The 17,542-nt window shown below is 44.8% G+C and overlaps 1 protein-coding gene and 1 long non-coding RNA gene across 3 annotated transcripts in view; one reads left to right on the forward strand and one right to left on the reverse strand.

Annotated features, from left to right (window-relative positions):
• The window catches only part of tspoap1 (TSPO associated protein 1), a 64,525-nt gene extending 55,569 nt beyond the window's left edge, over window positions 1-8,956 (forward strand). For both annotated transcript variants that reach the window (XM_079355938.1, XM_079355939.1), the window contains 7 exons: window positions 1,638-1,780; window positions 1,876-2,044; window positions 4,859-4,906; window positions 6,447-6,571; window positions 6,670-6,741; window positions 7,256-7,375; window positions 7,860-8,956. In XM_079355938.1, the coding sequence (XP_079212064.1) occupies window positions 1,638-1,780; window positions 1,876-2,044; window positions 4,859-4,906; window positions 6,447-6,571; window positions 6,670-6,741; window positions 7,256-7,375; window positions 7,860-8,201 (1,019 nt within the window). In that variant the 3' untranslated portion in view covers window positions 8,202-8,956. The remainder of the gene's footprint in view (window positions 1-1,637; window positions 1,781-1,875; window positions 2,045-4,858; window positions 4,907-6,446; window positions 6,572-6,669; window positions 6,742-7,255; window positions 7,376-7,859) is intronic.
• Window positions 2,591-4,847, reverse strand: LOC306831736. Its single transcript, XR_013780118.1, has 2 exons — window positions 3,558-4,847; window positions 2,591-3,487 (listed from the first exon to the last, which is right to left on the reverse strand). It is a non-coding gene; the product is annotated as an uncharacterized lncRNA (long non-coding RNA).
• Window positions 8,957-17,542: the final 8,586 nt, after the last annotated feature.

Genomic DNA, 17,542 nt, shown 5'->3' on the forward strand with positions numbered 1-17,542 from the left:
TGAGGATGTGAAAGTGTGCGCCCTGTGACTCTCGCCACAGATGGGCTGATTCTCTTTTAATGAGATCGAGAACTCGTCTCTTCAGTGCAGCTTAAAATGTCACTACAGCTCTTCAAATTTGTCGCTAGCTGTCAAATAGTTGAGCAGGTTTAGCTTCCAGCCTCATCATTGGTATTCAGAGCCTCGGGGATGTCGTGCCTGAGCCGTGACATGGGACAGATGATCATATTTGATTTGTTCTGTCTCTTGTATGTGTGTGTATCCTCCAGTCTATTTTAAAAAGAAGCATGAACACTGCTTTCTGTGTTGCTTGTTCCTTCAGGTCATGAAGGAGTGCCCGTTTGTCAAACAGCTCACTAATCTCAGGATCAGTGGTTTAGCTTGATTACCTCGTTTAAGGACATGCCTATGCTCTGCAAACGCTGTTCATAGCGTCAGGTTGGTGGCAGCGGGGGAGGGGCGGCCTGGCTAAGCTATTTTCAGAGCGTGTTGCAAGCTATGCTTGGGCCTGTGTGCAAAATACGGAAGTCATGTGACGGTGATGACATTGAATTTAATTTTCTTAAGTTTACAAAGGGAGGATTTTAAGATGAGACAATGCCTGTTTTAAGATGTAAGATATCAGATTTATTGACATTTACATGCTCAGTTTGGCGCTGAGCCAAATGAGGATTGCAGGGACCTTTAGGTGTCATCTGTAGTGGTATTAAAATATTGTTTTTACATGTAGTGAGCAAACTATTTCATCTGTAGTTACATGCTAAACATACTTTATTTCACATTTCTAAAGTAATGTTTTTTGGGTGAGTTTTGCCTTTTATTAGAGGAGAGCTGATAAGAGAAACAGGAAACAGCAGGAGAGAACGGAGGATGACATTCAGATTCAGACCTACAGCCACTGTGAGAGATACTTCATATGGGGCGCGCATCTTAGCCACTACTCTATTGCTGCCTCCCTATTAAACATTTTTAAAGGTCCCACTTCCTGGTTCAGCTGTGACCAATGACGTGCCGGTATCAAGACTTCCTGCCGTGCGTGTGCGAACGGTGCAAACACATGCAGGCACGTCAGACTTGAAGATGTTCGTTTGCACTTCCTGGCGTTGTTTCCTCCTCTCTGTCCCTCCCGCTTGTGTTGCTCTAACTCTTTGATGTTCCTCACTTTGGACAAAAGCGTCTGGTAAATGAATTGTAGAATTTAAGTGAAGGGAGAGAGAGAGCCATTAACTCTCTGGCAGAACTCTGATGTTTTTATTTTGAAGTGTGTGCACCATAAATTCTCGGTAAAACTCAGGGTTTGATTATGGTGACAAAGCTCATCATAAATCTGTTGTTCTGTGGCTGGCCCTCCTGCAGAGCGCTTCACTCTCACATGACTGCATAGTGGTAGACCTGTGACTTTATTTCATATTCTTGTTAAAGGTGTTTCAATCAAAACTCATCAGGCTGCAGCGCTTTCTGCATTTTTCTCTGGTTCTTAATCTCATAGCAGCACTTTCTTCTTCTCTTGTTATTAAATGGCAGTTTCCAAACAGATGCCCCACAGCTGCCGCCTGGCTGTAGTACCACATTACAACCTGTTGCTGGTTAAAAACGTCCATTAAATATCTGATCATAGCATGAACTTTTCTCTGCAGGCGGTACTGATTCAGTAAAGACAAAAGCAGACAGCGACATCCGGGTCTTTGTCGCCCTCTTCCCTTACGATCCTTCAACCATGTCTCCCAATCCTGATGCTGCTGAGGAAGAGCTGCCCTTCACCGAAGGACAGATCATCAAAGTGCGTCCCCGAACAGCTCAAACATGACCATAAAAAACTTGAACATTCATGCATGTTACTTGTGCGTGTGACATTTCTGACACTCCTCTCTCCAGGTTTTTGGAGATAAAGACACAGACGGGTTCTACCGAGGAGAGTCTGGTGGCCGTCTGGGCTTCGTACCATGTAACATGGTGTCTGAGATCCAGGTGGAAGACGAGGAGACGCGGCAGCAGCTACTGCAACAGGGCTTCCTGTCCACCGCTGCCTCCATGGAGAAGATAGGTAGGTAGAACTGTCGATAAATCTTCCAGCATCGACCTAACCATGAACCTGAATATCTTTCAAATCTCTTAAAGTTGTGTGCCAATAAATCTGTTCTGAGAGCTACGAAATGTCAAATGAGTGCTTTTCATGACGTTGATCTTGTAAGGTTTTACTCATGTTATCACTGCTGTTCATGTTCAAGTGGAAAGTGAAAATAGCAGCACAAGTCTTGAAGAATCCAGACATAAAATGTGACTATTTAACTGAATCTGTAGCTTCTGATTGGAGAATAATCTAATAATAATCTAAAGCATCCCAACCTTTTGACCTTTGAGTCAGCATAGAACTCAAACATGTGGATTCTTGTTCACTGTGTTGATATAAAGGGAATCCTAACCATCTACATATACAAAGTGTTCTTCTGCAGGTGTCTAAAAACACTAAGCCAAAGTCTGTGGCTTTGCTTCTGTTTCCTGCCTTCGACCCAGAGTGGTATATACAGATGGTTTAACCCTTTCGCTTCCACTTGTTCTCACTGCTGTGTCTGCTGCTCACTGGTTGTCATTTAAAAAAAAATGCTGTTCACTTGCTTCTCATTGTCTACTTTGTCTTGTCTGCTTCTCTCAAAATATTCCACCTCTGTGTTTCTTTTTTGTTTTCAATTCTACACTTTATTTGATGGTGTTCCTTTCTAAAACTCCATTAAGGCACTCGCACACATGCACAGCTTCCGCGTCGCCCTGTTCCACCGCCGAAACCGAGACGATCCAAGAAAGGTGTGTCTCCCTGCAGTGTGGCCTCTCGCCTCCTTAATTCTCTTCTCCGGTTTGCTTCTCTTTCATTTACTCAATCCTCTGCTCTTTCAGTTGCTGCCTTCTCACTCAGCAACCTGGGGGAATTTTTTAGGCCAGCCACTGTGTTAGTGAAATCAGTTGTATGATAAAACTGTAAACTCTCTGAAGTACTTTCAAACACCTTCTCAAATTAAGACCGAGGATTATACTTTATATTAAAGGGCTCAAAGGCTCCACATCTTTCCACAGGTACTCATTTTTGTGATTCAGATTGATCGCCTGCTCGACAGCTTCATAAATGTCACAAAGCACACACAAGCCGGTCCTGCTCTCATTGGATATTCATGTAATTCATGAATACAGAATGTGGCCTTATCGTAGTTATTATTAAGAAATAAAAGTAAACTGCTCAGAAACTTAAAGGAACACTTAAAGATCACAGTTTAACATCAGGGACATCATTGTGTCCATTTAGGAAGCAGAAGTGATGGTGAATCAGTTTCCACTGTTTCTGTGCGAATAAAAGTGACAACAGGTGCAATGGAGAGTGGCATCTTAAGACAAGCCACCACAAAGGGAAGAGTGTCATATGTGGTGGTCACAGACAGTTTCTCTCTCCTTCTCCTGCCTGACTGGTTCCTCTCTAGTTTTGTGTTTTACTCGTGTCCTTGTCATTGTCAGGCTGGACCTGCAGCCCATCAGAATGCACAGCTAGTCCAACTCCTCCAGGATGGCACATCCATATGTGAGGTTACAGTTTGAAGATCAGGGAGGAGATACCAGGAGAGCTGTGCAGGGTCGTAGAAGGGCATCATCACAGCAGCACGATCCTTATCTGCTCCTTTGTACGGAGGAACAGAAGGAGCTCTGCCAGAGTGTTACAAAAGTGACCTCCAGCAGGCTGCATGTTTCTGACCAAACTGTCAGAAACAGACTCCACGAGGGTCCGGCGTCCTTTAGTGGGACTGTGCTCACAGCTCAGCACCGTGCAGCTCGAATGAGTCTGGTTCTGCTCGAGGTTGCGTTTTCTTGCCACTGTTGCTTCACTCAATGTTGCTTATTGCTCTGCTGTCTGGGATTAAGTAGAACTGAAGTAGAAATAGTGATTTGTTTTGGTCCACATATACAATTTTCTATTAGGGATATACGTACAAATAGTAGAATAAAAAGAGAAAAATACAAAGGCATGTGCTTCAAGAAACGACAAAACAACATAGTGACTGAAAAGGTGTGGGCTGAAGTTTTATCTTATTTTATCTACCCTTATTACATATCTCAGTATCTTAGTTTAGTCACAAAAAACAAAACACTAATCAGAACAAAAATGTTCCAAACATTAATGTTGAGTCTTATGCTTTGAGGGTCAACGTGCATGTCATAGCCAGCAGTCCCCGCAGGCTGCTGTTAGATACCAGGAGGAATTCATCAGAGTGACTGTCAGACCTTAGGTGGGTTCAGAACAGTGCTCGGCCTCATGTGTTCATGTGTATGACAAACGTAATAATGCCATTGACCAGCCCTCTTATTCCCCTAAAATAAACCTAATTGAGCAACTGTGGGGTGTTAGTTATGGGTTAATCCGATGCGCCGTTCTCGGGAGTGCGTACAGGAAAGCAGGGATTAGTCACATTATGAGTCAGATCAGTCTGTGATTTCAAGTTCTTTGTTTTTTTGGTGTGATTTTTGAATCCAGCCCTTAATGTGTCGACAGTTTCGATTTCATTCTACCGTTGTTGCGTCATTTTGCATAGAGATATATTTTGCACTGGTATCTTTTGTCCATCGAGATCTGATGTGTGATTCAAGTGTTCCTTAAATGATTTTGAGCAGTGTGCTTTGCCAGAATTCTGCCTCAATGCCACAGATGCCTTACATAATCATCCAAAGATTACTTGTGAAAGCATCCATCCCCTCAGATCTCCATCCTTGACTTTGTGTGTGCGTGTTGACTGAGACATACTTTATCCTCAGGCCTGGTTATTCTCGTATCATTGAGTTACTTATGCCTTTCCCCCCCCTCACACCTCCTCTCTTCCAGTGGAGTCTGCAGCACTTTGGGAGGAGAGTTTAGATACGGACAGCCAAGGTTTGTTGTTTGACCCTCTGTTTGCACCTGCATGATTAGACTCTTCAACGTCTGCTGGACAACAGCATGAGAGTAATTGCATTATTGTTCTTTGTGCTCTTTTTTGTTTAGCCCACCTATTCACTCAGCGGCCATTTTCAAGTATGTGGGTCGCTCCAATGTTTAATAAGCCTTCTGTGTTCCAGGTTACGAGTTGTATAGACAATTTCCTAATTGATCATCGACGATAAAGTCTGCACTGAGTGGATCGACCAGCGAGCGTACTCGTGATAGACAATGAAGAAAAGTCTGAATAAACTCTAAAGTTTCATTTTATTATGTGTTCAATCAAATGTTAGGGTAAGGTTAGCTTCAACGTGGTTGATGCTCAAATCCCACTAATGTATTATCTTTATTCTCACCAATTGAAGTAGATCTATTCAGCTGATGCATCTTTAGATACATACAAATGTTATGATGTTGGACGTCTAAAATAAACTTCAGCAAAGTTTTAAATAAAAGATATGTTCCGTGGTTTCCGGCTGTGCTGAACGAGACATTACGAGAACTTGCCGAGATTTGTCAACGTGATGTCAAGTCGTAAGACACGCCCACCCTGATAGCTCCTTCAAGGACACGCCCACCCATATGATCACTGCAATTTCTCAGCGGCTCCAAACAGAGCTGGCCAATCAGAGGAGAGTGGGCCCATGGGGAGGCAGGCCTTAAAGAGACAGCAACTGAAATGAAGCGTTTCAGGCAGAGGATGAAATTAGAGATTTTTGTGACGTCAGTGTGAGATACATAAGGAGGTTTTTGAGCTACACATCACACAACACTACTTAATAGGAGTCCCAGGCCGACATCATTAACCGTCAAAGTAAGAATAATAAATTTTGTCTTTTAATGGATCTCATTTCATGAATGTAAAAGTGATCTCCTCATCATGATTTATTAGATTCTCTAAAGTTATACGATTTGCAACCTGTAGGTTATCAGTAGGTTCACCCACATCGTCCTTTTGATGATCTCTGCTGGCCCAGAGCATGATGTCAGAGGAAAATGGCCACCGTGTGAATATATTGGAGCTGTACATAAACACTTTCTTTCATGCTCATCAGGGACTGTTTGATTGTTAGGTGGAATAAAAAAACCAAAAAGAACTTCTCATGGATAAATAAAAGGAAAGAGTCCAAGTAACAAACTGATGTAATGAATTTAAACCCCTCCGCTGTGCACGTCAAGCAGTCCCTCCTCCTAACTCCTCCTTTCATTTCACAGTTTATCATCAACTCTTTGCTCTTCATCCTACTGCAGATGTTTGCTGTAATTGATGTTTCAAAAATAATCCTAACTCTCACCTGTTACCCCCCACTGTTCTTATTTTTTTGAGTGTCAGATTGCAGTGGTGTGACGCTCACTCAGCTTTGCACGCCGCTGAGTGAGTCGCAGGCACGACGAGCTGCATGCAGCTGAGCTCAGACAAAAAACAGAGAACGTGTCTCTCATTTGATTATCAGGGTGTCAGACTTACTGTTCACCCTCCCTGTTCGATTGACAGATCCCAGCCATGCTCCCGCCCCTGCTGCAGCTGCAGCTGCAGGAAACCCGACCCCAGGAGCTCGCAGGATGGTCGCCATCTTTGATTATGATCCACGGGAGAGCTCCCCCAACACTGACGTCGAGGTCAGATAGTCACATGCATTACGTCTTTTTTCACAAAGCAGCATATCTTGCGTGTATTTATTTATTCTTTTTGCGCCTCGTGTTTTATGACCGTTCAGGCCGAGCTGACCTTCAGTGCTGGAGACATCATACATGTGTTTGGTGACATGGATGAAGACGGTTTCTTTTATGTAAGTATCAACACACCTTCAGTTACATCAAATAAAATAAAATGAGAAACGATTGACCCCTGAGGGAAAATATTGACACAGCAACACAAGAGAAGAAGAGATAGACAAACAGACTCAGACAGCCAGAGTTATAGATGCAAGCAGCGATGAACGGGCACTCGCACCCCTGTGCACGTTGAGTGAACAGCATTAGGAAAACAGTAGAACGACTTTAAACAGCTTTAATATGATTTATACATTAAAATGCACCACACTTATTTGAACGTATGAGATAGGCAAACAGTATTTGATACAAAAAAAATGTCAGGTAGAGAGGATGGAGAAGGGTTGATGCTATCATTTGCCTCTGGTCATTTCTTTCAAAAGCACCACCAAGACCCTCAGGAGGTGTCTTGTCATTTGCAGGTCCCAGCTTGAGGTTCAGAGGAGGGAGCCCCGCCCCCTCTGTCCCCCTCAGCAGCAGCCTGTATTGTTTCCAGTGCCCTCATGTCTTAATGTCTAATTTCTCTTTCAGGGGGACTTGAATGGACAAAGAGGTTTAGTCCCCTCTAACTTCCTGCAGGCCGTACCAGAAGACGCTCCAGCAGAGCTCGTCTCTGCTCAGCCTGCACCAGAACCCAAGAAAGAGGCACAGGTAGCTCGGAGTTATTGTCGTTAGCATGCACGACTGTTCTGTCACTTGTGTCTTTTTATTTTCACACCAACGTTGATGTTAAAAGTCTTCTTTTTTCTTCTTTTGCAAATGTTTCCAGAGTTTGTTTTTTTTGTGTGTTTTCTTCCATTTCTTTAACTCTGTCCTGTCACCTCTGTTTTTCCTCGACGTTTCCTGCATGGCCTTTTGCAGAAACAAAAACGAACTGTGCACTTTGAGACGTGATCGTAAGTCTTTCTCTGTAGATGTACATCAACCCTGTTTTTAAAGCTAGGGTAACCTGTTCAGTCAGCGCTTAACGTCCTCGACCTCCACTGTAATTCTGAACTCCTCCTCTGTGTAGGATCCAGATCTTATCTCCTCCTGTGTGCAAACTTGTGTTGTGTTAATATTATCCCAAAAATCACGTTATTTAAGTCGTTAGTTAAATCATGCCTGTCCTAATATTGTTTCTTTTTTCCTGAAGGAGACCTGCACGTCGTCTTCTGAGCCACCAGATCCTGGGCCCTCTCTGAAAGAGGAGGCTCCGTCCCCACAAACAGATCCCTCTTTTCCCGAAACAGCACGCACAGACCTACCTTCCAAACTGACGACCCCGACTGATAGCCCATCGTCGGACCTGGGCCCAGCTCTAGGTCCAGCTCTTCCAGGTCCGGCTGCAGCAGAGGCTTGCTGCCCCCCATCAGCCCCCCTCCCAGCCGACAGCCTCACGCAGACAGACTGCTCTGCCCAAAGCAAGAAGAAGAAAAGCTTTTTCTCCAAAGGCAAGAAGCTGTTTAAAAAACTGGGATCCAGCAAGAAAGAATGAGGCTCAAAGTACTCACATCACACTGAAAGCACTTTTTCTGTCTTCACTGTCCGTCACACGCGGTATTCTGTGCAGTTAGCAGCTATCACATCTAATTACTGATGCTTTAGAAATAGTACTTTTGCCTTCGAGCACCTGCTAGACCAGCTGGTACATTTAGAGTTTGTTCAAACGTAAGATGCAGCTGACTGTACCATAAGAGCATGTATGAAAGCATGTGTAGGTGTGCAAACATAATCTCGGATATACTTCCTAACTATCTAAGCATTTACAAACTCTCAGCTCAGTGTCAGCTTGAATGCGTAACATTAACGTAACAGCAGAGCAGACGTGGCTAATACGACATTAGCTTTAACGTTCACGTACTGGTGCCACTTTATTCATTGGAGCTACTCTTCCTCGGTGGGACTGAAACAAATGCACTAACCATCCTGATTGGATGTTCTTTTAGATACCTTTTCGCTCGCCCCTCATATGTTTTGTCTTCAAGACTGTGTACAGGTATCTCTGAGTGTTAGACTCCTGCCTGACCATGGCCACATTGCATGAAGTGACATTATGGCAGGTTAGTCGAGCGTAGAGCTGTCATCATCTTCATCCTGTTTGACGTGTGTTTTTTAGATCTGATCTAAGTTTGTAGTTCACAGTGGACTCTGAATGTGAAGGTGTGACCTTCTGTGTGTGTGTGAGTGTGTGTGTGTGTGTGTGTGTGTATGTGTGTGTGTGTGTATGTGTGTGTGTGGATGAAGCCGCCCGGTCCACTGGTGAACAGAAGCACCAACAGGAACTCTTCATGTTTGTGACAACACTCACAGCCAGCCTGATGATTAAATACGATACATGGTGTGTGTGTGTGTGTGTGTGTGTGTGTGTGTGTGTGTGTGTGTGTGTGTGTGTGTGTGTGTGTGTGTGTGTGTGTGTGTGTGTGTGTGTGTGTGTGTGTGTGTGTGTGTGTGTGTGTGTGTGTGTGTGTGTGTGTGGTGGTGATGGTGGGGGGGCTCTCTCAGCAGTCGATTTCATTGAGCAACCTGACAGACGTTCAAATTGTCACTGCTATTATTATTGATTTCTGTGTGAAGTAAAATGATGTCTTTGGACGTAGAGCTGGGACAAAGGCTTTGATTTAGCTACCAGCAGCTCCTGTGTGCACAGTAACAGCAAAGTATCACATTTCTAAAGTTATGCTGAAGAGAAGTCAAAAAGGTTGTGATTTTATTTTAAGGCCGTCCTGCAGCTCTTTGATTATTTCCTGGATTTCATGTTTGTTTGTACTTGACCTCAGAGCTTATGACAAGCAGCCTGATGCTAAACATGCAGCCTGATGCTAAACATGCAGCGTGATGCTGAACGTGCAGCGTGATGCTGAACGTGCAGCGTGATGCTAAACGTGCAGCATGATGCTAAATGAGCAGCATGATGCACGTGCAGCGTGATGCTAAACGTGCAGCGTGATGCTAAACGTGCAGCGTGATGCTAAACGTGCAGCGTGATGCTAAACGTGCAGCGTGATGCTAAACGTGCAGCGTAATGCTAAATGTGCAGCATGATGAACGTGCAGCGTGATGCTGAACGTGCAGCATGATGCTAAATGTGCAGCGTGATGCTAAACGTGCAGCATGATGTTAAACATACAGCGTGATGCTAAACGTGCAGCATGATGCTAAATGTGCAGCGTGACGCTAAACGTGCAGCGTGATGCTAAACGTGAATGCTCTGCAATCATTTGTTCATGTTACTTTGTCTTTTGCCTCCATGTAAAAGTTTTGACTTGTGTGTAAAAAAGCCCGGCGTACACCGTACGATTGTAGAGCTGTCAGCTCAGACTGTACGACTGAATCAGAACAACTCTGTACCAGTCTCACGATTTATTTATTTCACACCCTACGGAGTATGTGCAGGATATCGTCTCGGGGTTCTGCTCTTACTGTGAAGAGAGTGTGTAGTAAACATCAAACATGCCACCAAATCATCCCACCGGTCGGGAGCAGCTGATACTGCAGCAACAGCAGCGCTCAATCGAGCTGACATGTTGCCTGACCTGAAAAGAGACCTAAATGGGTCTGAAATCATACAGTGTGCGCCGGCTTCAGACGAGCTAATCGATGACGTTCATGAGCCCATGCAGCGTATTGCTGAAACGTTGTTTTTGTACACGTGTCCACATGTTTACATCATTGAACTGTAGACTGTTTAGAAAGCTACTTAAGAGCAGCGTTAGCTCTAAAGCCCATTGAGAGACCTGACCTGTATCTACAGTCAGATCTTCAGTTTAGTTGTGGAGTGTGTGGATCCGACCGTCGTGCTCTGATTTTTACTTCATCAGTGTGATACAGGGCTGTTCAGGTAACTTCTCAGGTTTTTACTTGTAGTCTCTTATGAACGCTGGGCCACCTGTGACTCTGCTGTAAAAAAAAAAAGTCAAATCAAATAAAAAAAGCAGAACATGCCAAAATCTTAGGCGCTCACCTGTTAGCATAGCAGCCAGAAACTAAGCGTCCAGCAGCAGTGTGGAGGACAAGGCCGGGCCGAAGCTGGTCCTAAACATCACTCCCATCACTCTGTTTGCTTGAGTTTGGACGCAGGCGGACGTGATCGTGTCCTTTAATGTCGTGATTGTTTTGTCCGTGCTAATGAAGCGAGCGCAACGATGCCAAGGATGAGAGATGGAAGTGAGGGCGGGTTCGACAGAGACACTTTATGTGAGTGAGCCGGGACGGAGCAACACTGAGGCTGTACTGTATATCTAATTTATTTCTATATTCTTCTTTGTTTTTTCTGTAAAGGGGGAGTGAATACTCAAAAGTTGCCGAAATGTACAGCGAATATTTGTACTCTCATTGTATTTGACGGCCTTTAATGCACAAGTATTCCTCGACCTGCTGTGTAGTGAGTAGGCGGCGGCTTGGCTGTTGACTGACTTCATGTAGCTCGTGGTTTTAGCTCAGCGCGTCATATTTAGCCTTACAAGAAGACCTTGTTTAGTCTTAATATGTTGTTTACACGATGTTTATTGACTGCATGCATACCAATGTGATATCCATGTTCGGCCTTATTTCTGTTTCTGTCGTGTGGATGTTGATGGAGGCTGCTTCGTCTGCCATGTTTGATCTGCAGACGCTCCGTGCAGTGGGAGGAGGAGGCGTGTATAAATACTGAACAGTGTTGTGTTATATTTCCAAACAGAGCGGGAAAACCTCTTTGATTTGGTTGCTTTTTTTTCTTTTTTTTCTTTCCTGCACTCATCATTTAAACACCAGTGTACAATGTCCCCTTTTTTATATATTCACATTTTTATCACCCTTTTGGAAACTCATGTGTAAATATTTTGTTAATCATGTTTTTCAGTTTCTTGATTGTTTTGCATGTGCAGACATTGTGAGCGGAGGATCAGTAAAGATGTAGTACGCAGGCGACTTGTGATGGTTTCATGATGGATCTTTTTACAGGAATAAAGTACGTCTATTTTCACAGAAAAAAACCCTCCGCTGTCGCTCACAGTTTGTGTTCCTCGAAAACAGAAGTGACCACAGAATGTGTTTTCAATCCAGTCTTTATTTAAAATCACACACACTACATTGTCTCTGTCTTTCTCAGGACATTTGAACAAAGATCGACTTGCAAGAAAAAGCGTGAGAAGGCGCTGTGATCTCTGCCACACATCACCGACGTGGACAGACTGGGGCAACACTGAGGGTGGTGTGTGGCCTCGCGAGACAAAGCAGCTTCCTTCTTTTGATGGCGTGCGCAGCAGGATCCACGTCAGAGTTTTTTCCTCCCCCCGAAGAAAACAGTACACTCATCCATAAAGTAGGAAACACTACACTTTGGCGATGAGTTTAGTAGTGCTTTCTACTTTATGGATGACTGCACTGTACATCCACCGCTCCTCTTCCGTCTTCTCACTTCTTCTGCACCTGCAACACACACACACCAAATCCCCCCCCCCCCCCCGCAACCCAGAAACCCACCAAACTGGAACCTCCCAGCACTACACCCCTCGTCTCTGTTGAACCAGAAAACACACACTTCCTGATTCCTCTTTAAACATTTGCATTCACAGTTTTAACAGTAACACTTTAAGACCAGACCAAACCCCACCCATTAAACTCAACCCCCCACCCCCCCACCCCGAGCACAAGTCTGAAAGGAAATGTGACAGAGGAAGCGCTATCTCGAGGAAGCCATTTTGGCGACCATGAGTAAGCTTTTCTCTTAAGAAAAGGATCAGTTTGTACATTTCAGCGTCACGTTAAAAAGTCTGATGTGAAGGACTGTTGAGTTTTACGTCAAAGACTGATTCAACTGAACGTGAAGATCGAACCGATGCATTTAAGACGTGACAAAAAGACGTGCAGAGCAAAAGCAACAAAAACATTCAACTTTAATTTCTCCTAATTTCCAAACAGACATCTGATTGGAGGTCCAAAATGTGGACCAAAAAATAATGACCTAAACAGTTACTGAAGTCAAATTAAAAGCTGATAAAAATCGATCTTAAAAAGATCTTTAAAAAAAGTCAAAAACAAGAGAACGTTGTTGTAGAGAAACAATAAAAGCATAAAAACGCTCGATGTCAGCCATGATACTTCACCCAAACGTCAGCGCTCTGTCTCTCCTCGCCAGCAGCGACCTCGCAGGTGTCTTCTGTTCGTCCTCTGAGCCGATGAAGAAGAAGAAGTCGCCTCCTTTTGAAGGCCTCCACGGTCACGTGATGTAACCACAGGAAAAGGTCTAACAGTCACAGCCGCTCTCTTCTCTGCTTCCGTCTTCACTCTGTGCCTCCTGCTGAAGCTTCTTTTTTTTTTTTTTTTTCAAAACGCTGACAGCAACTACGAAGACAATTTTTTACAAACCGCACACAGCTTCGTTATGAGACAAAATATCAGGGTAACACAAAACGCTCTAACGTGACGTACGAACACGAGAACATTTTGAGTTTTTGTCTCAGTCTTCGTCGAAAAATCCTTTTTTAACCTTAAATGAAACTTTTCTGCACAGGATGAGGTCATAAATAACCCTCAGTTTGGTGATGAGAGGGAGAGAAATGACAGTTGGTTGGAGTTCATCAGTATGGCACCTTTATTGTATGATCTCCAGGCAGTACTGGGAAAAAGTTCATATAAAGTTTTCTCTTCATGGTTGCGTTCTGTGGCCGAAGTTGTCGGTGGAAACTTAAGTCTTCTTATCGTGTGTGCAAATAAATTATTACATCTGTGTGACCTTCTCTTCTAGTGTGTGTGAGTGTGTGAGCTGGATGTTAGTATGTTTAAATCGTCGTGTCTTTAGGCTCTCTACTTGCGTTACCTGTTGTAATGTTACTTTTCTTTAGTTTATCATTCTTCGTCGTCTCATGACAGATCTCAAAGGTGTTGTCCCTTTCTTTGGCGGTTACTGATCTGTATGCCTGTGAAGTTTTTCTCCCTTTCATCCTCGTCACTTGTTTTACTCACAAATAAATAAGAATTTAAAAAGGGAAAAAAAGAGGAGAGAGGTGACAACCCTCTCTGTGAACTACAGAGAGTTTATAGAACATGAGGTTCATCTTATTAACTGCTCGGACACTAAGTGGGGAAAGGGCTTCTGGGGGTTCTGCACCCTCAGCCTGGAATCTGCTGCAAAGTGACTTAAAACTCAAGGAGCTGGAGTCTAAAATAAATGACCTGGAAGCAGATTCTACAGGATGTCGATGCTTTCAGCTCGACTGCCAGGCCTCCCTTTAAAAATAGGTTGTGGATCTCAGTGGGACCAGCCTGGTTGAATAAACAAGTTTAGATCCTCAGATCATCTGTAAGAGTCCCGAGCAAGACTGTGATCAAATCTGTGTATGCACATCTTCACATCTGACGAAGTTACAGAGCTGAAGCTGAAAGAAGAGCAGCGTCGTGTGAAACGCTTCTTTTCTCTCTCACACGCTACATTTTGAGCTAAGTGTAGCGTGTTGAAGTAAAATATGCAAACATATGCAACTTTGATATAAATCAAAGATGTTTGTCTCAGACTCCCACGATGGAACGTTTGTTCAACATGTGACTTCATCTGACCTTCTCCGAGTCTGTAGTTAAGTGTTCTAGATGCATCAACATCGGTCAGCAGGGCCGATTCTCATGTAGAATCGATGCTTCCTGCGTCCCTAATCTACATGACTGTGAAGCGGTGAATCCTCGCACAGACCTCACATGCTCAGGAACGTGTGAAAGTTTAGAATATCAGCACGGGGGAATTCATGGAGCGCTAATCTATGACACGATCCCGACACAGGTCAGTACGGCGGCCCACTGAAGCTGCAGTCCTGCAAGCGGGTGACCCGGGTTTGAATGTCCTTTTCTGAATGTCAGCCCCCCCCCACTCTCTCCTTTGTTTCTGACTCTCTCCACTGTGTGTGTGTGTGTGTGTGTGTGTGTGTGTGTGTGTGTGTGTGTGTGTGTGTGTGTGTGTGTGTGTGTGTGTGTGTGTGTGTGTGTGTGTGTGTGTGTGTGTGTGTGTGTGTGTGTGTGTGTGTGTGTGTGTGTGTGTGTGTGTGTGTGTGTGTGTGTGTGTGTGTGTGTGTGTGTGTGTGTGTGTGTGTGTGTGTGTGTGTGTGTGTGTGTGTGTGTGTGTGTGTGTGTGTGTGTGTGTGTGTGTGTGTGTGTGTGTGTGTGTGTGTGTGTGTGTGTGTGTGTGTGTGTGTGTGTTCCCAGCACAGTGAACTGAAGCTGGGGCCTTCTCGTCCCCGTGCTGCCTCCTGTGATAGACCTTATCTGAGCCGGCAGCTTCTTCCCCTCCCTGCCTGCTCTCTGAGCTCCTCCTGGGCCTCGTCCCCTGGGTGACAACATCGTTTAAAACCCTCCAGCAGCCCACCCTCCCAGACCTGCAGGATCCACAGAGACCTGCAGAAAGCTGATTTACTCAGGACCAGCTCTTACACTACTTGATACTTCAGCTTATAAATGTGCAGAGTAGATAAAAACTTAACCCAGTAGGGATTCAAACCTGAAACCTTCTCGCTGTGAGGCGACGGCACTGAGCACTGCAGATCAACTTTTTTATTGTTTGTGTGTGACTGGTCCTCCGTCTGCTGGAGCTTTCTGTTACATGGAAACAAGATAAAAAGGAAATGAAATCCTTCAGTGTGCCGAGCTGCTCTCGCTTCTGTAGCTGCCTCCTGCTCTTAAAGAGAGGAAGTGTGTCAGCGTCATGACACCACACACACACACACACACACTCACACAGACACACTCACACAGACACACACACACACACACACACATGCTCACACAGACACACTCACACAGACACACACACACACACACATGCTCACACAGACACACACACGCTCACACGCTCACACGCAGACACACTCACACAGACACACACACACGCAGACACGCTCACACAGACACACACACACGCAGACACGCTCACACACACGCTCACACAGACACACACGCTCACACACACACAGACACGCTCACACACGCAGACGCGCTCACACAGACACACACGCTCACACACACACAGACACGCTCACACACGCAGACGCGCTCACACAGACACACACATGCACACGCTCACGCAGACACGCTCACACAGAGACGCACACTCACACACAGACACACGCTCACACACACACGCTCACACAGACACACACACTCACACAGACACACACACACTCACACACACGCTCACACAGAGACACACGCTCACACACAGACACACACTCACACACACTCACACACACTCACACAGACGCACACGCTCACACAGAGACGCACATGCTCACACACGCTCACACAGACACACACGCTCACACAGAGACACACACGCTCACACAGAGACGCACATGCTCACACACGCTCACACAGAGACGCACATGCTCACACACACACACTCACACAGACACATGCTCACACACACTCACACAGACACATGCTCACCCAGACACACACACATACAGACAAACACTCACACACGCACACACACGGTTGTTCCCTTGGCTTCCCTCTCTCCTCGTCTTCATCCCTGTCTCTTAGTGTTTTAATAAAGTGCATTCATCTTTGTTTTTTCCTGTTTGAACAACAAAAACAGCCAAACGTTGAGGTGACACCTTGTTTCCTGATCTGAACTTTCCCTTCAATTTGAAGACTTGACGTTTCCAAATAAGGGCAAAAGTCACAGCAGTGTGCACCAATGAGGCCCGCAAACAGACAGACAGACAGACAGGCTGTGTGTGTGTGTGTGTGTGTGTGTGTGTGTGTGTGTGTGTGTGTGTGTGTGTGTGTGTGAAACTGAAGGGCGTGCTTCACTTCTCTTTGCTCGGATGCTGCTGCTCCAACGTTTGAAGTGCACCGAGAGGAGCGTGTGGGCGGGGTCGACACTCTTCCTGTGGTCGTGGACGCCTTGCAGCACCGAGCAGCGCAGCTCTCTCAGTTTTGTTTTTAGTTTGAGGCGCTGGTGAAATAAGCTCCCTGGCCTGACGTCAGAGGAGGGAAGAAGTCACAGAGAAAAACCCTTAAAACATTCTCCTTTTACTCTGAACTCATTTTCACAGCGCAAAGTTAATAAACGCAATAAGCCAATAAAACACCACTTTTCTCCCCTTCACCTGAGCACTGAGTTACAAAACCACATCGAGGCGCACTAACAGATACCTGCGGTTAATTTCTCATTTGATTATAAACCGTCACACAGTCAGATCACAAGTGTTTGAACTGCTTGAAGCGGAAAGTTGAGAAACAGTTTGCAGTTCAGTTTTTCAGTAAGTTGAGGATACGATCCAGAAGTGTGTCACATCTCAAATAAAGAGGAGCCCCTTCTTCATTTTACAGACTTTATTCATTCATGAACCTGAAAGACAATCCCATGGGCGTCAGATTAAATAGTGACCCACGAGATCCGAGGATAAGAAGAGCGAGTCGTGTATATTTCAGTGGAAGGAAATGTTTTAAAACTGCACGTGCACAAACATGTTTGATAGTCGGCCATGTTTTATTGTTTGGACTCCAACGTGACGTGTGAAGGTTTTCTGTCTCGCAGACAAACAATGTCTAATTGAAAAACATAGTATGCAAGATTAACATGTCAAGATGTCATGATGGACTGAAGTCACATTCAGTCATACTAAACTTTCTGTCCAGTTTAAGAGTTTTGCACCGACATCCCGGATGTGAGAGGACGATGGCGTTCGCCTGCCCCTTCTCCATCAGGGCCTAAGTTTCCATTAATGAGAATCAGAGCTGGTTACGCATTATTTATCGTCACTGCAGACGGTGACTAAGTCACAATTAGCACTTTAAAAACACTCAGTTACAAAGTGCTTCACAAATATCAGAATCAAACAGATTCATAGTCAGAGTCCAGCAACT

The sequence above is a fragment of the Symphodus melops genome (assembly GCF_947650265.1).
Source record: "Symphodus melops genome assembly, chromosome: 11".
In the NCBI taxonomy this organism is placed as follows: Eukaryota; Metazoa; Chordata; class Actinopteri; order Labriformes; family Labridae; genus Symphodus; species Symphodus melops.